General features: G+C 37.9%; 4 protein-coding genes across 9 annotated transcripts; all 4 read left to right on the top strand.

Moving 5' to 3' along the window:
- Nucleotides 1–1,438: 1,438 nt before the first annotated feature.
- Nucleotides 1,439–11,104, top strand: LOC120003860. The gene is made up of 11 exons (XM_038852992.1): nucleotides 1,439–1,724; nucleotides 2,364–2,488; nucleotides 2,573–2,755; nucleotides 2,855–2,954; nucleotides 3,050–3,080; nucleotides 4,191–4,233; nucleotides 4,789–4,941; nucleotides 5,920–8,071; nucleotides 8,226–9,636; nucleotides 10,457–10,540; nucleotides 10,738–11,104. Exons 2-11 carry the CDS (start codon nucleotides 2,430–2,432, stop codon nucleotides 10,800–10,802), a joined length of 4,281 nt encoding a protein of 1,426 aa, XP_038708920.1. The 5' UTR covers nucleotides 1,439–1,724; nucleotides 2,364–2,429; the 3' UTR covers nucleotides 10,803–11,104.
- A 1,268-nt stretch (nucleotides 11,105–12,372) lies between these two features.
- Nucleotides 12,373–14,902, top strand: LOC120003762. 3 transcript variants are annotated; one of them, XM_038852838.1, is made up of 5 exons: nucleotides 12,373–12,417; nucleotides 12,666–13,339; nucleotides 13,518–13,754; nucleotides 13,874–13,965; nucleotides 14,123–14,902. In XM_038852838.1, exons 2-5 carry the CDS (start codon nucleotides 12,731–12,733, stop codon nucleotides 14,742–14,744), a joined length of 1,560 nt encoding a protein of 519 aa, XP_038708766.1. In that variant the 5' UTR covers nucleotides 12,373–12,417; nucleotides 12,666–12,730; the 3' UTR covers nucleotides 14,745–14,902. The 3 variants fall into 3 exon arrangements, with proteins under 3 accessions (XP_038708766.1, XP_038708764.1, XP_038708765.1); XM_038852836.1 differs by having other exon boundaries at nucleotides 12,399–12,540; XM_038852837.1 differs by lacking the exon at nucleotides 12,373–12,417 and having other exon boundaries at nucleotides 12,437–13,339.
- A 1,772-nt stretch (nucleotides 14,903–16,674) lies between these two features.
- On the top strand, nucleotides 16,675–21,540 carry LOC120004428 (25.3 kDa vesicle transport protein-like). Of its 3 annotated transcripts, XM_038853782.1 has the most exons (7): nucleotides 16,675–16,823; nucleotides 17,530–17,574; nucleotides 18,402–18,596; nucleotides 18,781–18,941; nucleotides 19,052–19,198; nucleotides 20,184–20,260; nucleotides 21,103–21,540. In XM_038853782.1, exons 3-7 carry the CDS (start codon nucleotides 18,409–18,411, stop codon nucleotides 21,184–21,186), a joined length of 657 nt encoding a protein of 218 aa, XP_038709710.1. In that variant the 5' UTR covers nucleotides 16,675–16,823; nucleotides 17,530–17,574; nucleotides 18,402–18,408; the 3' UTR covers nucleotides 21,187–21,540. The 3 variants fall into 3 exon arrangements, with proteins under 3 accessions (XP_038709710.1, XP_038709709.1, XP_038709708.1); XM_038853781.1 differs by lacking the exon at nucleotides 17,530–17,574 and having other exon boundaries at nucleotides 16,683–16,823; nucleotides 18,392–18,596; XM_038853780.1 differs by lacking the exon at nucleotides 17,530–17,574 and having other exon boundaries at nucleotides 16,693–16,823; nucleotides 18,357–18,596.
- Nucleotides 21,525–25,575, top strand: LOC120004427 (zinc finger CCCH domain-containing protein 62-like). 2 transcript variants are annotated; one of them, XM_038853779.1, is made up of 10 exons: nucleotides 21,525–21,651; nucleotides 22,214–22,434; nucleotides 22,528–22,634; nucleotides 22,764–22,878; nucleotides 22,973–23,034; nucleotides 23,275–23,326; nucleotides 23,542–23,653; nucleotides 24,005–24,103; nucleotides 24,199–24,326; nucleotides 24,422–25,575. In XM_038853779.1, exons 1-10 carry the CDS (start codon nucleotides 21,610–21,612, stop codon nucleotides 25,389–25,391), a joined length of 1,908 nt encoding a protein of 635 aa, XP_038709707.1. In that variant the 5' UTR covers nucleotides 21,525–21,609; the 3' UTR covers nucleotides 25,392–25,575. The 2 variants fall into 2 exon arrangements, with proteins under 2 accessions (XP_038709707.1, XP_038709706.1); XM_038853778.1 differs by having other exon boundaries at nucleotides 22,761–22,878.
- Nucleotides 25,576–26,070: the final 495 nt, after the last annotated feature.

Here is a 26,070-nt window from a genome sequence, read left to right as displayed (position 1 = left end):
AAATTTGAGTACAAAATAGTTGGACTATCATTCATTGTTGTTGTTAAAAAAGTTTGCCGACTCCAATGTGCGCGTGAGATGTGTCAATCTGTTTACGATGGAGCCGGTGGGAGGGTGGTTTGGTCAATTTGTATGGACATTAGAGTGCATAACCCGCACCGCCGCACGGACATGGGTGGCAAGGCAACTGGCAGAGAGACCAGGGTCAGTGCTTAACCCGCACGACATGCTCACCTTTCGCTTTCACTCTCTCTTTTCCAATTTAAAAAGCAAGGTTGCTTACAAGTTATAAAAGAACCGTTAAACTTTATTATCTCCTTATTAGTGAAAGGTTGACAATTGACCAAAGCTTCCAAAACTACCAAATTGCCCCTCTCGAAAAATTGGCTCCGTTGAGAGATAATTTTGTCATAGCGCATATGCTAACAGATATGAGCTTCGTTTTGTAGACAATTTCGTCAGTAGCATATATGGTAGCAGTAAACATGACGATCATAAATGGTAGCAGATATGATGTCCGAAATACTGATAGTTTTTGATTTAACTTTTACTGGTAACATATATGATGTGTAATATTTTGTGACAAATTATGTGCAGGGGTATTGTGTATTTTAGTTATATGATAGATGCTTGTAAATACAAAAATAAATAACAATTAAATTATAAAATAAAGATAATTAATTAGAATACTTAAATATATTTGAACTTACCTGTTTCACATTTTTATAAATTCAAATATTTATATTTAAAATATTATGCATATAAATTCATACATATTTGTTCCATATATAAAAGTGATTTTTTTTTTGTTTGGAATATGAGAACCCTAGAAATCAAGTTGGGGTATTTTGGTCAATTCAATATTCACATGAGGATATATTGAGAAAGAAATGTTCAATTATGAAAAAATTGTCCAGCTGAGAACAATTTTCAAAGTACAATAAAATTGTTACAAAATTGTTCTAAAATGGTTCCACCATATATTGCTGTTTGTTTGGTTCCATAATATTTTATATGTCAAAAATGATGAAGAACAGGAATTGCTATTTTCTTACAATAGCAACTTACTCCAATCCGGTGAGTCAAAAAATTTATAATTTCCTTAAATGCAATGAAAATAAAAGGTAGGATTCATTTTTGAAATACAATCATATATTTTGTTTTTCGAACAAACAATCAAATCAAAAAAATATTGATAACAATTTTTTGTACACATTTTAGCTTAAAATTTATTTTTTATTTTTTCCTATGTAATTGATGTTCTAATAATTGAGAATATTAAAAAAAAAAACCTTCTATTAAATAATTGTGTCAAAATAACAAGAGTCTATTTTTGTCCATTTTGGTAAATTCATCTCTACAGCAGTCTTTGTTCTTTCAATTTTTAGTTAAAATTTAACTTCCTCTAATTAGTATTTACTGTCTGAAACAAATTACTCTCTCAACAGACACCGAAAACAGTCGCACACAGTAGAGAGAGAGAGAGAGAGCAGAAACAGCCAAAGAACCAGAACAAAAGGTGAAGATATATATACATTTGAAGAATGAGTAAAGCAAAAACCATCTCGCATTTTTAGTGATTACTTGGAAGAAGAAGAAGAAAGAAAACTAGATCCTAAAGGATATTGTAAGAGAAGCAAAGTGGAAGCTCGAAATGGTGGCTACTCATTTGAATCCTGGATCGGAATGAACAAGCCAAGATCTTGCAGATTGGGTCTATCTGGGTATCCTGTCACTCACATTTATCTTCAATTTGTTCCGAAATAATTTTTAAGCTTCGTATTGTGTGTGGAACTGTTTTCTATGAGCTTTGTTTGTTTTGCATTTCAATTTGGAACTGCTGGGAATTTGGGTAGTTGGCCTTCAATTGGGTTGCCGTATGGGATTTGATACCATGGGAATTAGATCTGCGACTTACTGGGTTCTGTCTCTGAAGTGTCGGGGTTTCTATATTCGTGCAAATTTTTTAATTTCTTAGGTGCATTTGGGTTTTTTGAGTTGGGGTTTTAGGTTGAGGTCCGAAATATGTTTTAGAACGTATTTGGGTTTAGCACTCCGATTAATTACTTCTGCATATACTCTCTCTTTGCAATGTGAGGTTGTTTATTACACTTTCTTTGTATCAAATTTGCTCAAGAATGTTTCGATACACTTTTTGATCAACTTAAATTTATATGCTTGGATAGAATTCTGCTTAATTTTGGAAGTTCAAACCTGTTTGTTTGTTTGTTTTTTTGTTTTAATCTTTTCGTTTTTCCCTAGAAATTTCCTATTGGGTTTGGGTTAGGGTTATTTGAGTGCCGTTTTTTGTGTTTGAAACTTGATTAATAGATGATATGGGCTATTATTATTTGTTTGTGTAGCAAAATGCTTATGGGTATTTGAAGAAGTTGGGGAAGAAAGAATAGTATCGACATAATTGAGGGAAAATGAGATCCAACATGCCTCTTGATTATGCTGAGTTCCAACTATCCCCAAAGCGTGAACGGTGAGGGTTTAATTTGATGGGGATTATGTCATACTCTTGCTGTCCACAGTTTTCAATTTTTTTTTCTTTTATCGTGTTGGGCAGATGTGAATTGTTTGTTTCAAGCCATGGAAACACAGAGAAGCTTGCTTCAGGATTGTTAAAGCTGTTTGTGACTCATTTAAAGGTTGCAGAAGATCAGGTTGTACATGCTGTTCAATCAATCAGGCTTGAAGTTGAAAGACATAAAAATGCGGAGACTTGGTTTACGAAAGGAACACTTGAGAGGTGCCTGCTATACATTCCAGACATTTGATTGACTCTGCCAATAGTATTTCTGGGTTTAGCTTATAATATTATTGCTCATTTCTTTTTCTTTTCATCCAGATTTGTGCGGTTTGTTAGTACACCAGAGGTTCTGGAAATGGTCGATGCATTTGATGCAGAGATGTCTCAGTTGGAAGCAGCCCGGAAAATATACGCTCAGGTAATAAAAGCCATTGTTTTACCACTGACCATTACCGACTGCACTTGAGAAAAATAATTTTTTCACTAAATATTTTGGTGACTTTTCTGCTCCAGGGGACTGGTGATCAGACTTCTGGCAGTTTAGGTGTGTATTTCTTTATCTGGACTTCATTAATTTACTTCAACTAATCTAATAACGGTAAAACCTAGAACACCCATTTTTTGTTAGCTATATCACCTTGGTTATTTGTTGCCAATATAGAAAAGCCTGACATTCTAGAACTTGTCACTTGTCAGTTTTTGTTGTGCTTCCCTCTTTGGGGGATTCAATTATGTCTTCATTAATGTACTTATGTATGTTTTGCATGTGTGTTCTTGGCCATTTTGGTAAGTATGAGGTTACTTTAACTTCTCAATCAAGTCTGTATACCGTGTAGATGAACTGGCAGTTCTGTGCCATTCATTTTTCCAGTTATTTTTTAGGGATCATATTCAAGAGGATGGGGTCAGGTTGAATAAGTGCGTGCTGACAAGCACACATGGTGAAACTTATATGTGCTTACGTCATTGTTAGTTTTAGCCAAGGCTGAGATTTGACATAGGTGTTGGATTTCCTATAATCCTATCAATGCGGCTCGCACATAAATTCTCACAAATGTTTACAATAATTGCCTTTTCTGTTGATTATAGGTTGGAGAAGGGTCCTTCTTGAGTGCAATATGAAGCAATGATTTATTAATGCTCATTGTATAAGTATTAAGTATTACTTAGATAGGGGGGGAGAGAGAGAGTAATGATATATATGTCAAACAGTCGAGTCATGTGCTGGGAGATCTTCTACATATTTAAAAGAAAATGCTAAAAGGACCTAAGAAATACGAACTTGAAGCAAATTGTGGTCGATGACTTAATTTTTCCATTCTCTAGGACGTGAAGAGGAAGTGGAGTGAAAAAAATTCAATTTACTGCAGTTATCCTCAATTATTCTGTGGTCAGGCCATAGAAAAACCTGAAAAGTTTATATTATATTTTGTGGTGATTTTGATATTTTGGTCTTCCTAAAGTCGCTTTCTAACCTCTTAACATGGTATATTTATGTTATGTACTTCAAATGAAGAGAATGCAGAAACCCGTCCATCTTCTTAGAACACCAAATTTTATATATTACCCTAAACTGGTTTTTAGCTGACATAAAAATGTTCCACATGAAGAGATATTGCTAATATTCTGTTGCTGTTTGTATTATTTTCATTAGGTGGGAATGGATCAAGAACGACGGCAGAAGCTGATGCAACAAAGTAAAGTTCTTCGCTTAGCTTTCACTATTCTTGTCTTGGAGCATTTTATTTGATTAGATTTTGATTATTTGATTGAGTTTTTGAAAAATTTCACTTCGGTTTAGCTGTTTGAGCTTGCTTGTTTTTGTATTTAATGAAAAAAGAAAATTCCATCTTCATGTCTGTTTGGAGTTAGTTATGTAAATCTCAACCATTGAGTACTTTCTGTTTTGAGTAAACTACTTGGTGCACAAGGCTTCCCCCATAGGGGCTTCCTTCCTCATGGCTACATGGTTATATATTTGAGAATGCTAGTTCCAAGCCCCATTTTAGTTATTTAATTAGGTTGTTGGATTCTTTCTGGTTAAAAATTATCCAGGACACCTGGGAATATTTAGCTGAATAGGATACTGAGGAATATAGGGATTGTTAGGTTATATTGCATACATTTTCCAGTTATTCACGGCAGTTGTATTGCAATGTTTAGCTGTAGAACATGATGAAATTGGATGATTAATGACAGAGCATGGATTAAATGTGCAAATTGGTTATTATATGCTAGTTATTTCTCTGCAGGAAGGAACTTTTGAGGGCTATCGATGTACGGCTTGCTGCAGTAGGGCAAGATTTAACCGCTGCTTGTGCTCGAGCAGCAGCTGTGGGTTTCAATCCTGCTGCCATCTTAGACCTCAAACTCTTCGCAGACGAGTTCGGTGCCCATCGCTTAAAGTAAGAACTCTTGGAAATTCTTTATAGCTGATATCTTTCTGCTACCCCCTCCTTAGTTTTTGCCTTCTGTGCGTTTCTGTGTGTCTAAGGACATATTTATTTGTTGCTCATTTTCTTCCATTCTTTCTCTAGTTTGCTTTGTCTATATGTTTAATTTTTTTTAACATATGTTCATTGTCATGACGTCAAATTTTAGGCAACATTCACGCTGAGGTTTGTTTAAAATGAAATGTCTCCTGGTTCATAAAAGATTTTGTAACATTTGATGTAAAAATATTGGGATCTATCATTCTCTGATCAAGATTTATCATCTGTAAATTGCCGGTCTTTCGTGGGCTTTGGTTGCCTTCTGTGTGATGAGTGATTGACTAGTATTCAATATGTGAGGATATGTTCCATAACTGCATATAAAAATTACAACACACATACATGCACACAAGTTGAATTATGGAGAGCTCTGGGCTTTGATGACTTCAATCAGAAACTCAGAACGAGCATTTGTATTTCTTTTGGGTACAATTTTAGTTTGATCCCTTTGTGGAATTGGTGTATTGAGTAGTAGTCGTAGGCTATCAAATTGGCGAGAATCTTTGAACATTTAAAGGAAGTTTCATGATTCTGTAATTCACATCCTTGATCATTAGATGGCTCAGTTAATTACATATACTTAGATATTGGGATTTGGACATGTTTTTTGAATTGCCCCATTGTCAAATACTGCCTACACTTTGGCATTTTTTTTTTCCCGCGGACTTCATCATAGCTCAATTTGGGCAGGGGAAAATTTAGAAACTAAAGAATTTAATCCATGATTAGAATATTATTACTTGAATTTATTAGGAGTTAATCTTCTAAGTTAATTCACATAACATTATCGATTGTGATTTTTTGGTAGGTGTATTAGTTACAGGGGCGTTTTCTTAATCTCATTGTTTCAGCTTTGGTTGATATTTAAGTTTAGTTTACTTTTCTGTGCAGTGAAGCCTGCAACAAATTTATGTCACTGTGCCAAAGAAGACCAGAATTGGTTGGGCCATGGAAGCCAGGTGTTGATGATCAAGTGGTTCGATCATCCTGGGGATCTGACATGTCAATTGATGAGCCCACAGAAGACCCAAACGGGTCCTACCATGCCAGGACCAAGCAATCCCCACCTCAAAATAAAAACCAACGACAAATAATCCAAGACCAAGAGCAACCACCAAATACAACAGAAACTCAAGGCGACCGAAATCAATCAAAATCTGCCATTTGTCAACCACAACCATCTTCTACCCAACAACAACGTACCCAGAGCGAGAAAAGCTCTGACGAGAGAAAAGAAGAGCCTGCAACTGATTCCCCACCTAGTCAGTCGAGTCAACGGGCGAGGCGACTCAGTGTCCAAGATAGGATCAACCTGTTTGAGAACAAGCAGAAGGAGAGCTCAGGCTCTGGTGGAAAACCCATCAGTGTGGGGAAATCTACAGAGCTAAGGAGGCTCCCTTCTGATGTGTCATCCTCATCTGCAGGTGTTGAGAAGGCTGTGTTGAGGCGATGGAGTACTGCTAGTGACATGAGCATTGATTTGGGCAATGACAAGAAGGAGAACAGCAGTAATATTGATAGCCCCATGTGCTTGACACCCTCTTCTGTTCCTGAAACACAAAGTACAAGTGTGATTTCAAGTTTGAATTATGATAAAAAGGACCAAAAGGAGTTGAATTATTCTGCTGGTTTGGCTAAAAGTGGTTATGGGTTAAAGGATCAAGGAGACTTGCTGATGCAAATTGGTGGGGTTTTAGGGAACAAGGACGAGGTTGGGTTGGAGGATAAAGCAAACTGGAAAGACCAAGTGGAGTCTCAGATCCAATTCAGAGCATTTAAAGGTAGGGCGGAGCAGGTTGGTCTGGTTGTTCAGGGGCTAAAGGAGGAGAAGCCAAAGGGTTCTTGGGGTAGGGAAGAGAGCAGTGGTGGCCTTAGGGAGCGGGGGGAAACTGAAGGGTTCAATAACCAGGCTGGTTTCCAATCCCAGATTGGTAGTTTTTCTGGCAGGATTGGAAATGTGGCATCTGATGGTGAACCTACAAATAGATTGAAGGATGCCGAGACTAAAGCTCAGCCTGTAGGTCAATCACTGCATAAGGGATTGCAGAGTCACACCCAATCTCTGTCAGGGCAGTTCGAAGGTGGTATAGGAGTAAGAGATAGAGAAGCTCAACATAACGAGACTGAGAGGGATCCTTTAACTTCTCAGCCACAGTGGAGATCATTTACTAGAGAAACCAAAGAAGTTACTAAGAAAGACATGGACAGCTTAGCTAGGGAAGCAATGATAACAGAAGATTCTAGAGTTCAGATGATGAACTTCCAGAAACCAATGTCAGTTGAGGCTGAACATAGTAAGAAGTTGCAAGGCAAGCGGGATGCAGGTGGCTTTGTCTATGGAAACATGCCAGTGTCTGCTGGTGGAAAGTTTTCTGAGAATCAAGAGCCCCATGTTACATTCTGCTCACCTCCATTGGAGCAAGTGCAGAGCGTAAGGCAGCCTAAGGGAAATCAGGAGCTTAATGATGAGCTGAAAATGAAGGCGAATGAGCTTGAAAAGCTTTTTGCAGAGCACAAGCTTCGGGTTCCTGTAGATAGTTCCACTGCTTCAAGAAGAAGCAAGCCTGCTGATGCGCAGATTGAACATGTAGTCGGTTCCCACTACAGAACATCAGCAGAAGCAGCAGAGGTATCTCCTGCACATTTTCCTGAAAGGAATGTGCTGATTGAGCCTATAAATAGTTCAAATAATATGGAAAAATTCAGTACTCCTTCACCAATAAAAATGGTAGATTACCAGGACTGCAGTGATACTTTGAGACAGAATTTCTCTGAGCTTAGTTTTTCAGATGACTCTAGAGGAAAATTCTATAAAAGTTATATGCAGAAAAGAGATGCTAAACTTAGGGAGGAATGGAGTTCTAGAAGGACAGAGAAGGAGGCCAGGATGAAGGCTATGCAAGATAGCCTTGAAAGAAGTAGGGCTGAGATGAAAACCAAATTTGCTGGGTGTGCAGACAGACAAGATTCAGTTTCCAATGCTCGTCGACGTGCAGAGAAACTCAGATCATTCAATATCCGGTCAAGTATGATTAGGGAGCAGGTATTTCAGATTTTACTTAATTCTTTTTCTTGGGGTAAATAAGCAATGCATTTAATGACTGGTGGAATAGGTATTGGTTTTGAAATCTGTGAAACTCTGAATCTTGCCAATCTATATTAAGTTACTAACCATGGTAAGGTTGTGTTCTTGGCAGTCACCAGTAGATTCAAATCACAGTGGAGACGATGAAGATCCTGCTGAATATTCAGATCATAAAATTGTTGGGCAGGCTAGATCATTCAGTGAGACAACTTCAGGGGATGGCGCTTCCAGAAACTCCCAAAATAAGAAACATCTTCCTGGTAGAAATCTTTCGATAACCACCCCTCGGACCACAGCAGCTCCAATTCCACGGTCATCAGGCAAAACCTCCAACTCCAATTCTGCGAGGCGAAGAGCACAGGTAGAAAATCCTCTTGCACAGTCAGTTCCCAACTTCTCTGATTTCAGGAAAGAAAACACGAAGCCCTCACCTGGAATTAGCAAAATAGCCACCCGCTCACAGCCAAGGGCCTATAACCGCAGCAAGAGTACTAGTGAAGAGATACCTCTCGTCATGGAAGAGAAGCCTCGTCGGTCCCAATCCTTGAGAAAGAGCTCCGCTGGTCAGGTAGCGTTCAAAGATTTGCCTTCCTTAAATTCTGGTGGTGGTGTTTTAGCATCTCTAAAGTTTGATAAAGAGCAGACGGAGCTGAATGTCTATGATAAGCTTCCAAGAAATGTGGAGTCAAAGCCCTTCCTTAGGAAGGGTAATGGCATAGGTTCTGTTGCTGGTGCTAGTACTGCCAAGCTGAAGGCTTCAGTTGCATCTGAGACTTTAAAAGATGAAGATGAACTTGATGAATCACCCTTTGAAATAGCTGATTCCTTGGATATGGAGAAAGAGGAAGAAGAGGAGGATGAAACAATAGCAGGGGATGATTGTACTGATACGGTTAATGGAAAACTAAGACTGAGTGAGGATTCGGAGAGACTGGATATCTCTGAATCTGAAAATGATGATTCCGGAAGACCTCTTCCTCATGTTGACCCTGCATCTGCTGCTGAATTGCCTGCTGCTGTGCCATCAACATTGCACGCTGCAGGGTCTCCGCATGAATCACCAGCGGAAAGCCCCACGTCATGGAACTCACGCGTGCATCATCCATTTGCATATCCACACGAAATGTCAGATTTTGATGCTTCTGTGGACTCTCCAATTGGCAGTCCTGCATCTTGGAATTCTCATTTGCTTACCCAGACGGAAGCAGATGTAGCACCAATGAGGAAGAAATGGGGAAGTGCCCAGAGACCTTTTCTTGTTGCCAATTCATCCCATAATCAATCTCGCAAGGATGTCACAAAAGGATTTAAGCGACTTTTAAGGTTTGGAAAGAAAAATCGTGGAACAGATAGTTTGGCTGATTGGATATCCGCTACAACTTCTGAAGGAGATGATGACACGGAAGATGGCCGAGATCCTGCGAATCGATCATCAGATGATGTAAGAAAGTCTAGAATGGCATTTTCCCATGGTCAACCCTCCGATGACGGATTCAACGAGAGCGACTTGTTCAATGGACATGGTAACCTATATGTTTCCTGATTTATTAGATTATTCCGTCGTTACTCTTGGAATCTTATTTAACCATGTCTGCTTATGTTAGCTTAGTCCCAGCAAATGCTTAGTTTTATGGTTTGCTTACACATTTATTTTTGAATAATCATATTTAATAATATAGAATTGTATTCATGGTATATGCTGGAGATTATGGTATTTGTGGACAGCTGAATGGAAAACTTGGATTTACGTAGGATTTATTGCATATTCTTCCTCATTAAATGCATATGTGACATTTCTTCTTCCACTTATTATTATTTTTATATGATGCCTTCTTTCACTTAAGTGTATCCTGAGGCATTTATAACCCTCAACCTGCAGTTATGAGTAAGTTTGAGAACAAAAGCTCGATGGTGTAGTTGAGAGTAAAGACATTACAGTAGTGCTTTCCTTGCCCCACTTCTGTTGGACAATTTCCTAACCTTCTAGTTTCAGAATTAACAGAAGATTGAATTTTGAGTGCCTATGTGGGCAATTGTGTTTTCGTGTGCCATTCAATGGATTTGTCCACTCCATATAATAAAAGGTTAATATATCATGTGTAGATTGTACAGGGCACATTTTCCACTGGATTTTTGAAAATACCTCTGTTTTTTCGTCATATTTCGAAATCCGTATCACTTGTATAGTTTCTGTTACTGCCTGTGCTCGATCTTAAAACATACACAGTTCTTTCAATTAAGACAAGGACTCGACAGGCATTGTGTCTGTTAATCGATATTTACTGACTTGTGCATAAACTTAATTCTCAAGTTGGTAACGTTATGGTTTTTTTACCCCTGCAGTTCAAGCCTTAAATAGCTCCATACCTACCCCTCCAGCAAACTTCAAATTGAGGGAGGAGCATATGTCAGGAAGCTCCATTAAAGGTGATCTTCTTTTAGTGCTATGGATTAATCGATATTTAAAATTTTAAGCTGTCGATATACTTTACATATGTATTGAAATGTCACCTCGTAAGCTGTACTTTTTTTCTTTTCCATAACAGTCGGTGAAGTGGGTGATACGGAGTAGCATAACTTCTTTCTTGTGATTATAACTTGCACTTGCATTTGAATTTTTACAGCGCCGAGATCATTTTTCTCGCTCTCATCATTCCGAAGCAAGGGAAGTGAGTCAAAGCCCAGGTGATCACCTAAAAGAGGAAGCCCGCAGCACGTACTTTGGATCATGTTGAAAGATAGGGTGTATATTGTAAGTCATGTGGAAATGTGTTGTATATTGTATTGAAGAAATATCGCCCATTGGCGTAATATCATTACGATTTTGGTAGTCCAGGGAATTCTTTTCTCCTTTTCTTTTACTTTCATCTTGTGTGATGTATATTAGAAGTTGAACTGTTGATATCATCAGAACTGTTGAAGAGTTTTAAAGAAGAGTGGCGTAGTTATGCGGAGTAATAGCATTTGAAAGATGAACTCTTTTATTTTTCATTTTTGCTTATTGTTACTGAGTTATTTTCTGTTAATACTGTAATTGACTATTGAACTAGACTGCTCCTGCTAATGTTATTGTTTCTAACAGCGTATGTGCTGAATATAGGATATGTATCTGAATATAAGGTAGCTCGTGCCTTATTGGTTTTATACTAGTGAACAGAGCTTATTTCTGCATTATTATGCGTGTTATTCTTTTGTTGTTGCGCTGTGTAAGAGACATCACATTCAACGATTGAACTATGAACCAATCATATATGTAGAGGTTCTGATGCGGGACAAATCAATGTTCTACTGCAGGCATTGTTCTCCTGAAGAATTGCAGTTCACTTCCATTGCAGTAAGTAATTAGCTTTAGTAGTCTTCATATTATCTGGTGGAATTATCTAGTTGTCTGTAACCCAGAAGTGTTGTCTGTTTTTGGCATTTATCGAGATTAGGAGGTTTTTGCAGTGGTAGCAATAAAACCTGCGTAGGTGTTATTGTTAATGATGTTATTGCATATGGACATGAAAATGGAGGATAGAGAACACGTCATTCCAATTTCTTTGACTTGTTTTGAATATCAGATTTACAATGGTCAGAAATTACTACAACAAAAAGGCACTATAAATTAGTGGGCTTAAGTCTCGGGTCGTTAGAACAACTCTCATCACGCTAGCGATAGGAATGATTGAGCGGAAGTCCATGTGAGTAGGGACTCGGAAGTGGAACAAGCCCACAGAGCAAGGATTGTATAGAAAATATATCACCTAGTTGGTTTGAATTCTTGACCTCGGATACCGTAGGCCCTAAGTTTGGAGAGATAACTAATTAGGTGGTTCTTTCAATAGTTGACATCCATATATACTTGGTCTTATACGGGAAGTTATGATGACTTGAAACCAGTAATTATGTGTTCATAAAGAAAATTTTATGGTATGTTCATGTCTAGGAAATCTTTACAACCTTGTCGTATAACTGATAACATAAAGCAGGATCATGAGCCGAGCTGGTATCATGTGTCAACATGAATATGTTGGCAATGCTTGCAGAAAGAGACTTCATTTAGGGTTTGCTAGAATAGGACATGGTAATATCCTCACCTTCCCAAGAACTCCATTGTTTCTGCCTTAGAAAGGGAAATGGGACCTACTGACCAATATCCCCAGTTTTATATATCTCTACTCTACAGGAAGGGTACACTTGTCATTTCTCATCAGACACTACTTTCCCATTCTCATATATTGTCTCTTGGCTTCAAAGCCAAGACAAGTTGATGAGTACTTGCCTGGCATGCAAAGCTAATGAGGTTTCTTGCTTTGCCAATGGTATCTACCTATCAAAGACATTGATGAGAGCATTTGCTCTATCAGAAAAGTTTTGTTTCCTGCACACCAAACAATTACTTCCTTCAATTAGTCCTCCTGGACCATCTTTTCTTGGAGCTTTGTGTACATATCTAGTTATTTGTTCTATTGAAAAATCTGTTCTAGCTATATAGAGTCCAAGATCCTCTTTTTCTAGACACATACTGGTTATATCAGGTTGATTCAGTTTGTTGCTTACGATTCTGCAGGTAAACCTTTTTGCATTTGGATATCTAAAGAAAATACATCCCATTGAGAGGGGAACCAGCAGAGAATGGCATCTCTAACACCAGGTGTTCTACTAAAGCTTCTCCAAGGCATAGATTCAAATGTTAAAGTTCGTGGAGAATATCGTTCTGTCCTTCTACAAGTTATCAGCATTGTGCCTGCTCTTTCTGGGTCTGAACTGTGGCCTAATCAAGGTTTTTTCATCAAAGTATCTGATTCCTCTCATTCAACATATGTTTCACTTTTAAAGGAAGACAATGAGCTTATCTTGAACAATAAGTTACAACTAGGCCAGTTCTTCTATGTCGATAGAGTCGAAGCTGGAACTCCAGTTCCTATCCTGGTGGGTGTTAGACCGGTCCCAGGACGAAATCCTTTCGTAGGGAATCCCAAGGACTTGATGCAAATGTTGGTTCCATCCGAAGGCCCTGTGTCAGTTGATCAAAAGCCAAGGGAATTAGTGGAAATGAAAGAGGAAACCCCAAGACAAAGGATTGTTATCAAAGAAGAAAAGGCGGTTGTTGCATCCCGGTATATGCAAGGTGTTTTGAACTCAAACTCAAAGGCCAGTGGAGCAAATTCTGGTGGGGAGAATGATAATTGTGGTAAGAATATTGCACCGGTGAAAGCAAAGCAGCAGGAGCCCAAAGTTCAGGTATGATTCTTGCTGGCATATATTGACTAGTTGTAATTGACAAATGCATGATAGAACAACTTCATTAAGAACCATAGCTTGTTTGATTTGATACTGCAAAAGAGTGATGAGCATGTTATACAAGTTCCAGTTAATGTCAAAATCAATACAGTGACAGATATTGGTATAAGCGTTACAGGCACACTCTACGATTCCTCCGCGCAATCGTCCTAATACTGTTTCATCAAGGGAAGAGTCTCCTGCATCTTACACCAAAGAGAGTTCAGTGCTTCCTAGGAGCATATCTGCAAGACGACACTCCAATAGACCGGAAAACATGGATTCCAAATTCTTGGAAAGCAAAGTAGATAAAGACTTTTCGTCTGAGGCAACATTATGGACTTCTCTGCCTGCTAACCTCCTGAAGCCTGGAAAGGTATACATCCTGGTTCACTAATTCAGTTAACATTAGTGTTTGAAAATGATTTATCTTGTCGTATTGAATATCATCACCATTTAACTGCTTTTGTCATGAATTTTTTTTTCTATTCCAAGGTAATGCTTAGGAGAAGACATCTTGCTTCTCTGGTTGCAGCAGAAGCTCAAAAGGAAGCTTTGACAGCTGCAACCCTTGTCAAGTGTCTTAGGTGAAGTCTAATTTTCAATTTGATAACGTTAATTGCAATTCATGCCACTATCTTACTTCATAAAACTCCCTAAAAAATTTAGAAAACTTTCTTGTTCTACAACATTCTTTATAAACATATCAATACCATATCAATCATACAGTTCTTGTTCTATCAGTACGTTTGCAGATTTATGCTCCTCTGCCTCTCCGGAGAACCCCCACACCTCTCTGGCCAAGTTCTTCACACTTCAACAGCTGATCGACAAACCCAATGAAACAACTCCATTAAAGGATAAATCACTCCAGTTATCCACTCACATCGCTGTTTCAGAGACGGACAAGCAAACCAAAAAGGCTGGCCTCATTCCAGGTAGAAGTACAGTGAAGGCTTCCAAACCCTTTATAGAATTAAGTGGAACCGAGAAGCTAGAATGGGCAAAGGGGGATGGTGCAAAAGAGGTGAAAGAACTGAGAGACAATCTCATCAATGAAACTAGAATATGGTTTTTGAGATTCTTGGAGGAAGCACTGGATGCCGGGTTTCGTGTTAATACACAGGAAATTAAAGGTAAGGACAATGCTAAGCGACGAATGGAACCAGAGAATCATATTGCTGTCATATTGTCTCAGTTAAAGCATGCAAATCAATGGTTGGACAAAGTTAGGAGCAATTTAAGCTCAGAGAACAGTGGACTAATTGAGGCTGTTGATCGGCTAAAGCAAAAGGTCTATACTTGCCTCCTATCTCATGTAGATTCTGCTGCATCGGCCCTGGAGAACCGGTCTGATCATAGTTAAAATCACCTATAACTCTACATGCTCTAGTATTTATGAATAAATTGTTTAACCCCAAAACTTGTCAATGTTGCTGAATATTTGGCTGAAAATATTTATACTGTGAATTATATATGTAATGTCATTTGCATAGAGGATAATTAACTACAGTCTACAGGTCATATAATCACTTTGCCATGCTTATGATAATGGAACTGTATTGTAAACATACCTCTGCCAACATTGGCTCGAAGCTCGATCGATCGATGTTTAAGGGAAAGGATACAAGCTGGAGAGCAAGGGCACATGCAGAAATCTCAGTCATGAACACTGATATGTTTAAGCATGTGCCCTGCTTCTCCAGCATGACTTGTTCTCCCCCTGTACTGCTTGCTTCTTCTGCATAATCACAGTGATTACTTACAACACATAATCATTTAGTTTTATATTAAGTTGCAGAGATGGCCCAATCAACCACACAAGAATGATATGGATCTAATCTCGCAAGAATTGCAAACATTTGGTTGGTGGGTGGGCTGCTGATGATGCTTTTGCTTATTGAATAAGCTTTTGATTATATTGTTCTTTAAGCAAAACTGTGGACCTGTTAACCAATAATGCCTTTTTAGTGGGTGTTGGAAGTTTGGCTGCCAAAAAAGATGGGGTTGTCCATGAAAGAAGTGGCCAACTCAGGCAAATATGTGGTCTACCAGAATGACTGTTGTGTAGTCTCTCCTCCATCAATGGCAGACCACCAACTAAGGGCTTAGTTGGAGATACAAAGGCTCCAAAATATGGCTGTCACTTGAACAACTCTTCCTAATCCACTTGCATATAGTTGCTTATATCTATCTCCCACAAATTTATAAAAAAAAAAAGAGTAACAGTTATGTTACATGTAAGTGATAATAATTTTACCATGAACATTCATGTAGGAGGGATGGGGATGACTATTATGTACATCAAGGGAATGTTCATTCTCATGACCATGCTTCGAAAAATAACCAAACATTAGATTGATAATAAACTGATACGATGGTCATTGTCATTCATTAGTCAAAGTTATATCAAATTTGAGGCTTTTTGTAATTCTCTGGAGTTTATAATTCATAAGTTTTAAAAATAAAAAAATAAAAAAATGGTATGATATGACACATCTCCTAGACTATTTAATTCAAATTATAGGCAGTGCAATTTTATATGGATTGCGAAAGCTTCAGATCTGTATCAAATCTGCTCTAAAAATTTGTTGTCGGGCTTAACCCATGGGATGTTTATCTTATGACCCATCCCCATCATTTGGGCTTGTAGTGGGTCTTTGGCTCTGTTTCCCAAGACGCAACACCCTGACCATTGGATTTAAACTATAGGGTGTACAATTTTAAATGAATTGCGAAACTCCAGATCCATACCAAACCTACTCTAAAAGTTTGTTGTCAGGCTTAGCCCATGGGCTGTTATCTTACGACCCATCCCCATTATTTGGGCTTGTAGTGAGCCTTTGGCCCTGTTTCGTAAGACGCAGCACCTTGATCATTAAATTCAAATTATAGGTTGTACAATTTTAAACGAATTGTGAAACTGCATATCCGTATCAAACCTACTCTGAAAGGTTGTTGTCAGACTTAACCCATGGGCTGTTATCTTATGACCCATCCCATCATTTGGGCTTGTAGTGGGGTTTTGGCCTTGTTTCGTAAGACACAATACCCTGAACATTGGATTCAAGTTATCCTGACCATTGGATTCAAGTTATAAACGGTACAATTTTAAATGAATTGTGAAACTCCAAATCAATACCAAACTTGCTCTAAAAGTTTGTTGTCAGGCTTAGTACATGGACTGTTATCTTATGACTCATCCCCCTCATTTGGGCTTGTAGTGGGCCTTTGGCCCTGTTTGGTAAGACGCAGCAGTGCAGCACCCTGACAGTTGTCGTATCGTATGACCCAGAGGGGGGCCAACTGTTGAAATGGAAGATTAAAACTATCGAGATATCCCCTAATTCATTTCTTGGATCAACAAAAACCCCCATTTTGAAAATTCGTCTTCCTCATACAGAGAGATTCGGCGATCGTCCTTCTCATTCCTATTATCTTCTTGGTATGTCTGTATCTATAGGTGAAAATATTACGTTCGATGTATTTTGTTTTATCGTTAAATTTGAGGCTAATTGTTGGAATGTGGCGATCTTCTTTGATTCCTTAATTGGTATTTTCGATTCTGGTAGGCTATGTAAATCTTTGATCTGAGTGATTTTATTTGTTTTATGTTTTCTGATTTGTTTCAAAGGATTGGTCTGCCAATAATCAATGATAATTTTGTTTTTGAGCTTCGTGTATCGGATGTACCTTGCTGGTGCTCTTAATAGAGTTTTTTTTCTTCAAAAAGTTTGTTTCCTTCTTTGTTGTGATTAGTGTAATAAACTGTGTTCTGTGGGGGAACTACTATGTGAGTTGGACAATTGAATTACAAATCAACCTGCCTTTTCATGATGGTTTTCATTTTATGCAATTTGAATTGGGTTTATATTCTACGTGGCAAAGTATTGAAATGTGGTTATCCTTTTTCTTTTTTTAATTGTTCATCAGTTCATTACAGATGCTCATTAGAATTACTTAAATGACTACTGTAAAACAAGTAAATTGCCATTCTCCTGCAATAAATATGTTTATAAGTAGTTGAATTTGAAGGCTTGTTGTAACCATGAAACTATTCGTATTCATATTTGATTTCATGCAATGTTGATTTGCGTTCCTGATTCACTTAAGGTTTTATCCTTATTTGGATCTGGTTTTACTATATCTAGATTATTGCACTCAATTGTGATCTGGCATATCAAAGGGGTTGCGTAGTAGAAAATGGTGAAGATGACAATTGAATGATAAATCAAACTGCCTTTGCATGATGGTTTTCATTTTATGCAATTTGAATTAGGTATTGATTCTACATGGCGGAGTATTGAAATGTAGTTATCCTTTTTTTTTTTAATTGCTCATCAGTTCATTAAATATGTTCATTAGAATTACTTAAATGACTACTGTAAAATAAGTAAATTGCCATTCTCCTGCAAGAATATGTTTATAAGTAGTCGAATTTGAAGGCTCGTCGTAGCCATGAAGCTATTCGTATTCATATTTGATTTCGTGCAATGTTCATGTGCGTTCCTGATTCTCTTAAGGTTTTATCCTTATTTGGATCTGGTTTTACTATATCTAGATTATTGCACTCAATTGTGATCTGGCATAGCAAAGGGGTTGCGTAGTAGAAAATGGTGAAGATGACAATTGAATTACAAATCAAACTGCCTTTGCATGATGGTTTTCATTTTATGCAATTTGAATTGGGTTTCGATACATGGCAAAGTATTGAAATGTCAAGATCCTTTTTCTTTTAATTTTTTTTAATTGCTCATCAGTTCGTCACAGATGTTCATTAGAATTACTTAAATGACTACTGTAAAACAAGTAAATTGCCATTTTCCTGCAAGAAATATGTTTATAAGTAGTCGAATTTGATGGCTCGTCGTAACCATGAAACTATTCGCATTCATAGTTGATTTCGTGCAATGTTCATGTGCGTTCCTGATTCACTTAAGGTTTTATCCTTATTTGGATCTGGTTTTACTATATCTAGATTGTTGCACTCAATTGTGATCTGGCATATCAAAGGCATTGCGTGGTAGAAAATGGTGAAGATGACAATGATTGCTCGTGTTACCGATGGTCTCCCATTGGCAGAGGGACTGGATGATGGCCGTGATATGCAAGATTCTGAAATGTACAAGCAGCAGATCAAGGCTTTGTTTAAGAACCTTTCCAAAGGACAGAATGAGGCCTCAAGGATGTCTATTGAAACAGGGCCTTATGTTTTTCAGTATCCTTGCGTCTTTGTATTTAGACATATCCAGCTCTTATCAAAGATATTCCATGTTGTATGCATGGAGATGGGCATTTCATTCTATCTTTAAACTTGTTTGTTGGTCTGTCTTGTCTTTATTTATTTACTAGAATTGCACTGTGCCCTCTGGTGCTATGGTATCCTTGACCAAAGATCCCAGTTATATCATTGAAGGACGAGTTTGTTATCTGACAATGTGTGACCGTTCTTATCCGAAGAAACTTGCCTTTCAATACCTTGAAGACCTCAAAAACGAGTTTGAGCGTGTGAATGGGGCTCAAATAGAAACAGCTGCTAGACCTTATGCCTTCATTAAGTTTGGTAGGTTCACTTTTTGATAAGTTCTTTACCTGTGCTGGTTAATCTTCTACTCCTCAAATTTGGTGTGTCTATTGTGAACTTGACTGTTTTTTCCATTATCTGTTCTAAAGATACGTTCATACAGAGGACAAAGAAATTGTACCAGGACACTCGTACTCAGCGGAATATTGCAAAACTGAATGATGAGCTTTTTGAAGTCCACCAGATAATGACTCGCAATGTACAGGAAGTTCTTGGTGTTGGTGAAAAATTGGACCGTAAGTAATTTAGTTATGTTTTTCTATTTGCCCGAGTTCAGTTGTTTTATCATATGTTTTGGCTTCTATTTGAAATGGTTGTATCAAATATGTAAGGAATGACATTATCTGTTTACTTCTTTGAGATATGTACAAGTGGTTTACAAGATTGCACATTATTATGTTAAGTGGTGAACAAATATAATTGACTGTCTGAATGTGAAACATTTTACTGCTTTGAATGTCTTATTTTTAAGACATTTTGGTAAATTTAACCTTGATGTTGACATTTAGATATATTAACTAATATCTCTGCTTCGGGAACCATTTGATTGTGTTACCAAAAAAAATTTAAATTATTGGGCAACTACACAAGTACACATGTTCACCCACCTTCTTCTGATGGCCAAGTGTTAATATCTTTTGTTGCTTGCGAAACACACATGTCCTTGCATGCTTAAGCTTGCATTTGCATGATGGTACTTGCTTGCATGTGGATCCACACTTGGGCAGATTGGGTAATATCAATAAGCTCATTTTGATATAAAGTAAGATGATTCTACTTACCAAGATTGTACTTTCCTTTCCTTATCAAAGAATCTGTGACTGCATTCTGATCGATTGATGCAATAAATAGACATTTATGCTCGCAACTCGTGGACTACAAAACACTTGAAAATTTCCTATTATACTTTTTTTGGATAAGCAAAATTTCCTATTATTCTATTGTAGCATTTCAATGATAGTTGGAATAGGAATCCACCCTACCTTAGAATAAGACTTGAGATTCCTTTCAAGACTTTGAATATACGTATCTTCGATTTAGATTGCGATGTTGAGATTTTTTGGCTTGTAAGTCGGCCCTTTTTGTTTGGACCTGTTTATTATCTGCATTGCCAACATCATAAAGAATGTATATTAGATTTAGAATGCGATGTTGCTGCTGTCCTATGTTCATTTGCATATCTTGGTCTTACATAGATCTTGTGTGTCTTTGTTGATGCAGAGGTCAGTCAAATGTCCAGTCGCTTAACATCAGAGTCTCGCATATATGCTGACAAAGCAAGAGACTTGAATAGACAGGTTAGTTTCATCAGCTTAATATTGACGCCCAGGTTTATTGACATCACTTTTTGCAATGTTGCTACATGTTTTTTGGGGTGTGTTGGTGTTGCTGGATCTTACTATGTGCTATGTGCTACAAAGGCTCTTGCTTGGAAAATGGTTTTGAGCCATATGCTTTGCATGTCAAACTTTTGTATGGACGAGAATATTGGGTATTGACGAGTGCTACTTCTTATTGCAAGTTAGTGGCTTCGTATAAGGACGTACTGTGTTGGCTCATTATTTGAGGATCAACGTCTTTTAAGTTTATTCTTATTCTTTACAAGTAACATCATTATCTTGTAGAAAGAAAAAATGAATGGTTGTATTTGCTTTACAAGTTTTGGTCATTGATTGTTATCAACATTTAGTGAGAGCATGATGAAGGTGCACTTGGCCAAACTGGTAACAAATGTGAGTGTTGTATGGTATGTTTATGTGACTTGTTGTTTGAGGTGGTCATAAGCCATTCATTTCTAGGTTTGCTAGAAGCCCAAGTCCAGTGGAGGAATTATGAGTTAAGTTGTGATGAATTAATTATGACCTTCCAATGATGTGTAAATTGCTGGCAAGGTCTTATGATTTTTCTTTTATTTCAGTATGACTAGCTATGACACAGCATTAATTGTTCTTGTCGAATTATTTCAGTATCTTTTCCACGGCAGAGGCTTAATTGCTTTGCTTGTTGCAGAGCTAACTCTAATCTCTCATCAATTTTCCTCAGTCTGCCCTTGTGATTGCTTTTATTTGCTGTCAACTGCTTAATGCCCTAAAATTATGATCAAATGCAACAAAAAATTAACTCCGCCTTTTGATTGCAGGCTTTAATTCGGAAATGGGCACCTGTTGCCATTGTGTTAGGCGTTGTTTTCCTCCTCTTCTGGGTCAAAACAAAGCTGTGGTGATCCAACTTCCTGTTCGCGCATATTATTTGTGGGTTTCTCCGTGGTAGCATTTGGTTACCTGTTTCTGGCACACTAGTGATGCGCCCCACATTAGGCCTCAAACATGTGTCAAGGTGACTTTTTGATTTGGTCATGGGGCAATCTCTGCTCAAGCTTCTCTAGAGTCAATTTGCGATATGGAATTATGAAAGAGAGACCCTTTTGCCTTTGCCTCTCGAACAAATTAAGGAACCAGGCATTTTAAATTCAAAATTTAAGGATTTTGTACCATAGTGGCTCTATAGAGGCGTTGATTGATCAGCACATTCAATACTAGATAATCTTACCCTGTTCGATTTTGGCATCTGCTGTTAATTTTGTGCCCTTCCTACTACTATTTTACCTATATGAGTGGATCTATGTTTTCTGCTTTACAGATTTCACATGATAACAGGGAAAGTGCTTTGTCGTTCGTACAGCTGTTCTGTAAGACTGGTTAAAATCTTACATACTTTCTATTAATTATTTTTGAAGATTTTTTTAAAAATATTTTATACCTCAAAAATAAAGAAAATGAGGGGGGTTGTGGCTATCCCAATCCGTTTCTCAAATATAAGCTCTATCAAACGAATCCTTGTATGTTATGTTATGTATGGTCTATTTGTTATCGCAATCCGTTTCTCAAATATAAGCTCTACCAAACGAAGTCTTATATGTTATGTACTGTGTATAGTCTATTTGTTGCTGGGCTTAGAATATAAGTGGCAGAGGCTGAGGCGTGCAGTCGCGGGCCCATGTGGCCTTAAGGCCTTTAATAGTCTAAATGATCGGCCCATCAATAGCAAATTCGAACACTGTACGGACCTTGAAGATTTGATGTCCAATCAATTCTTCGCGCCTGTATGGGAGAAGCCCAGTTTGTCCGCGGTACAAATTATTTTCCGACCGTTTCTAACCCAATCCCCAACGGTAACAATTTTTTTGAAAATTTCCCTTTTCCCATTAACACATAAGAGATACAAAAGCCGGCCCAGTTTTTGGAATACAGAGAGAACCAGAAGAAACTAAGAAGGCAGCAATGACGATCTCTAACCAACAAAACTCGAAGGAGAATCAAGAACCAGAAGACGATTGCGAGTACGTTGAGATTGGAGAATCCGACCTGGATTGTACTTCTGATGATTCGGATATGGATCCAAGTTACAGCATTTTTGAGGAGACTCATTCCAAACTCTCTAATCTCTCTATCACAAAGAAATCTAAGTCGCGGTTGGCGTCTAATTAGTTTGATTTTTTCTGTTTAAGAATTTAAAGTAAAAATTCTGGATCTAATTTTTTGATCGATTTATTTTGCATGTTAAGTATTCGTGAAAATGCCGCTGTGGAGGTTGCGGAAAATCTTGAAGATAAGATGAATGCTTCACACCCAGATGAGAAAAGTTTCGAGAGAGTTCAACAGATCATAGAAGGTTAGCCAATATGAAATTTGGACATACCCATTAAGGAAATGGAGAATATACTTGCAGTTAATGTGCGTTTTCTTATCATTTCATCCTTCATGTTTAGCATTTGTTTTTTGTGCCAAAATCTTGTAGCAGCTGGTCAGCTAGAGAAGCTGAAGGTGGAGCAGTGTAAGGTTTATCTAAGGAAGCATGGACTGAGACTTAATGGCAATAAAGACACACTGATAAATCGCATAAAGGAGCATCAAGAGTAATTTTCATCTCCTTCTATGGAACTAGCTGGTTATCCAGAATCATATTGCTTCATCTTTTCTCTTATACATTTTGTATTTTCATGTTCTTAGGATTTTGAATGGTGGAGGGGAGAAAAGATACCCAATGTCCAGCTTTGTATGTGATTGTAAAGGTGAAAAACCTAGCTCATGGATTTATAAATGCCATGATTCGGAAGTAGAATCCTAATAGACACTAAGAGCGTTAGAACCTTTATTATGCTTCTCTTATCCTCTGTCAAGTTAATTGATGATTAAATTAACAATCGTTGATGATCCTGATCATTTGTTATGATGATAAAAATCTAGTCACGATATTCTATGTTTTTTGATGCTTGTATTTGCCCTGACACATTATAAGTTTATAAGTGCAGGTGATGCTTGCAAAGGCGATGTTGTTATGTTTGAGCAGATGGTATATGAAATGTAAGCTCTTTGAGTTGCTTCCTGTGAGTAAAAGAAATTGGAATACATGATTAGAGTAGTCAATTATTTCTAGTAGCCTTTACTTATGCTTTCCAATCAAGAACACTCTTGATTATGCTTTCCCAGCTGGAGTAAGCGTTAATGGGAATTTTTGTCAAGTTTACTGTTTCTATGGTCATTATTAAGCTTTATAACCAGTACTTTGTTATAACCAGGTTCAGTATCGCATCCCGAAGTGCTACTGGTCCTCCAATTGGTACCAGGATAGTTGCTGGTCGCATTGTAAAGGAAAGCTATGGAGCTGCCAAGCAGCAGCATACATTCACAGTGAGTCTGAATACAGGAAAACACTTTGATTAAATGAAATTTACTACAAATTTTCTATTCATGGTCCACTTGAGAATATGTTATATAATACACACCTGAGCAAATGAGAAGGGGAATTCTGAAAGTAAGCAATTAGTCTGCCAATTACTACCTTGTGTTACTATTTATGTTATAAATACATGTGGTGTGCAAACTTTCAATATCATCATTATGAGGCTTAGTAACAGAGTCTTTTTAGTTGGGAAGAAATGGAAGTTACAAATAGATCATAACAAATGATGAAAGTATATTTTAAAGTTTTTTACAGTTGAGCACAGTTGTTGAACTGCTGTTCTTGGTTTATTTAATCAGATAGAAGTCCTCTGGAGCAAAGGGGAGAAACCATTGCCACCACTTCACCCCCTCTTAATCAAGGGTCGCAACCTTTACCGATTGAAGACTTTAAGACAGGTTTGTATCATTTGGAGGACTTTTCCCTTCGTTTTTCCTCTGTCAAAAATTCATTGTCTGTTGCCATGCCTGGTTCACACTCATTCTGACATCAGAAATGGAAAGACGAGAGTGAGAGGCAAAAAGCTATTGCAGAGAAGCATTTAAGGGGTTCAGTAGCCAGGTCTGATCGGAATGTCCGAGTCCACGAAAAGGAAAGGAGGCAAATGCTAAAGGCAAACAGGTATTTGGCATGATCTCCCATGTTTTGTCATAAGTCCTAAGTACATTCTACCATGCCAACATGCAGAGGCTAGTCTAATCATGCTTGCATTTCAGGAAAATCCAGGAACAAAATAGGGCAAGAATTGGAATTCAGTCTCGACAGTCGGGTGTATCAGTTGAACATATGAAAAAAGTGGCTGCTTTGCCTCAACAGCTAGGTTTATCCATTGAATCAGGAAAACCGGGTGTTCAAACTAACGTCGTCTTACCGACAAATGGACCCAAAGATTTGGGCTCATCTGCAAATTTGGTAACACGAGTAGTAGTTCAACCTCAGAAATCATCTTATTCAAGAAATGTGGCAACTGGAACTCAGCAGCCATTTTTATCTGTTAAACCAACTTTGCCTGTTGATTGTGGGAAATGGGTTCAACCTCAACAGGAAGGGACTCACTTCCAAAGTTTTACCCACATAAAGTCTCCCAATCGTAGTTGTGTATCAGAAGTGAATCTCCAGAAAGATAATGGTTTTCCAGCACACTACAGGCAACCAAACTTCCATTTCAATGGCAATAGATCTCCTGTCAACAACATCTACAAAGCAAATGAGACTAGTAAGTTACAAGAGCGGAATTATCACAGACAGCCAATGACAAGCTTGAACAGTTATCGTCCAATGAGTATTAGCCCCCCGCCGTTTAGACAAGATAAATACTCAAACGCAGATGGGACTGTGAGGAATCATCATGAAAAGTTACAAGAGATGAATTATCACAGACAGCAGTTGACAAGCTTGAACAGTTATCGTCCAATGAGTACAAGCCCCCCACCATTTAGACAAGGTAAATACTCAAGCCCAAATGGGATTGTGAGGGATCATCATGAACAGCCATTGACAAGCAGGTATACCCATCGTCCAATGAGTCCTCGTAAACAGCTGTGCCGCTATTATGCTCTAGGAAGATGCCGTTATGGAGACAACTGCAAATTTTTGCATGAAGTGCGAGAAGCAGCATATCCAGGAAGAAATGAAGACAGTTTGCCATATAGTCCAAGAAAGTCAGACAGGACATATGGGTACTAGAAGGATTTAGAGTCATTAGGCTTACTTTTTGGTTACCATTAACGGTATTTTGACCTTGGAAAGATAGCTTTTAAGGTTATCTGCTGCAAATATAATGTAAGGCATGCTTAGTGGTTTTTTTTGCCTCTACCACTATTGAACAGTCTTTTAAAGCTTTCCTTGGTGCCAGAAATGAAAGTGAGAGTTTTTCACTCAGCAAATACTCTCATGCTTGTCTCTGTATGTTTGCATTTCTGAGTTCAGTTGTGGTCAAGCAGAAACCTTTGCTGCAATGCTGCTACTGAGAGGAAAATATATCAAAATATATCACTTGATCGGTTGACCATATTTACCAAGATAAAAACTTTTCAAAATTCAACCATAATACATGTTAATGGGGGGTCATCTTCTACTCAATCTACAAATGTTGATCAGGTTCGTTGGATCTCATCTAGAGGTCAAATGGGCTTCAGACACTTATTTAGCTGAGGCCCTATAAGTAGTATTCCTGGGCCCAATCTCACAACTAATAAATGTGGGCTGGGTTCCTTTTGAGTTGAAGCTCAATTGATGGGCCCAACTACGAAGTAAGAAACCCATGGGCCATGGCTTAACCAGTTAACCGGTGCTCTTGGAGATTCCATTTTACAAGCAATGGCACTGATGTTATTTCTTGGAAAACCCAGGTTGGTTACATTCT

This window comes from Tripterygium wilfordii, chromosome 8 (genome assembly GCF_013401445.1).
Source record: "Tripterygium wilfordii isolate XIE 37 chromosome 8, ASM1340144v1, whole genome shotgun sequence".
Lineage (NCBI taxonomy): Eukaryota > Viridiplantae > Streptophyta > Magnoliopsida > Celastrales > Celastraceae > Tripterygium > Tripterygium wilfordii.
This window is presented reverse-complemented; position numbering and strand designations above follow the sequence as displayed.

Bases quoted from the DNA above. Each gene is read 5' to 3' on its own strand.
- LOC120003860 (XM_038852992.1), top strand. From the start codon at position 2,430: ATGAGATCCAACATGCCTCTTGATTATGCTGAGTTCCAACTATCCCCA. The intron at 2,756-2,854 runs GTGCCTGCTATA...CTTTTCATCCAG, and splicing joins ACGAAAGGAACACTTGAGAG to ATTTGTGCGGTTTGTTAGTA. The intron at 10,541-10,737 runs GTGATCTTCTTT...GAATTTTTACAG, and splicing joins GTCAGGAAGCTCCATTAAAG to CGCCGAGATCATTTTTCTCG.
- LOC120003762 (XM_038852838.1), top strand. From the start codon at position 12,731: ATGGCATCTCTAACACCAGGTGTTCTACTAAAGCTTCTCCAAGGCATA. The intron at 13,340-13,517 runs GTATGATTCTTG...TAAGCGTTACAG, and splicing joins AGCAGGAGCCCAAAGTTCAG to GCACACTCTACGATTCCTCC. The intron at 13,755-13,873 runs GTATACATCCTG...TTCTATTCCAAG, and splicing joins ACCTCCTGAAGCCTGGAAAG to GTAATGCTTAGGAGAAGACA.
- LOC120004428 (XM_038853782.1), top strand. From the start codon at position 18,409: ATGGTGAAGATGACAATGATTGCTCGTGTTACCGATGGTCTCCCATTG. The intron at 18,597-18,780 runs GTATCCTTGCGT...CAAAGATCCCAG, and splicing joins ACAGGGCCTTATGTTTTTCA to TTATATCATTGAAGGACGAG. The intron at 20,261-21,102 runs GTTAGTTTCATC...TTTTGATTGCAG, and splicing joins CAAGAGACTTGAATAGACAG to GCTTTAATTCGGAAATGGGC.
- LOC120004427 (XM_038853778.1), top strand. From the start codon at position 21,610: ATGATAACAGGGAAAGTGCTTTGTCGTTCGTACAGCTGTTCT. The intron at 23,327-23,541 runs GTAAGCTCTTTG...TGTTATAACCAG, and splicing joins GAGCAGATGGTATATGAAAT to GTTCAGTATCGCATCCCGAA. The intron at 24,104-24,198 runs GTTTGTATCATT...TTCTGACATCAG, and splicing joins GATTGAAGACTTTAAGACAG to AAATGGAAAGACGAGAGTGA.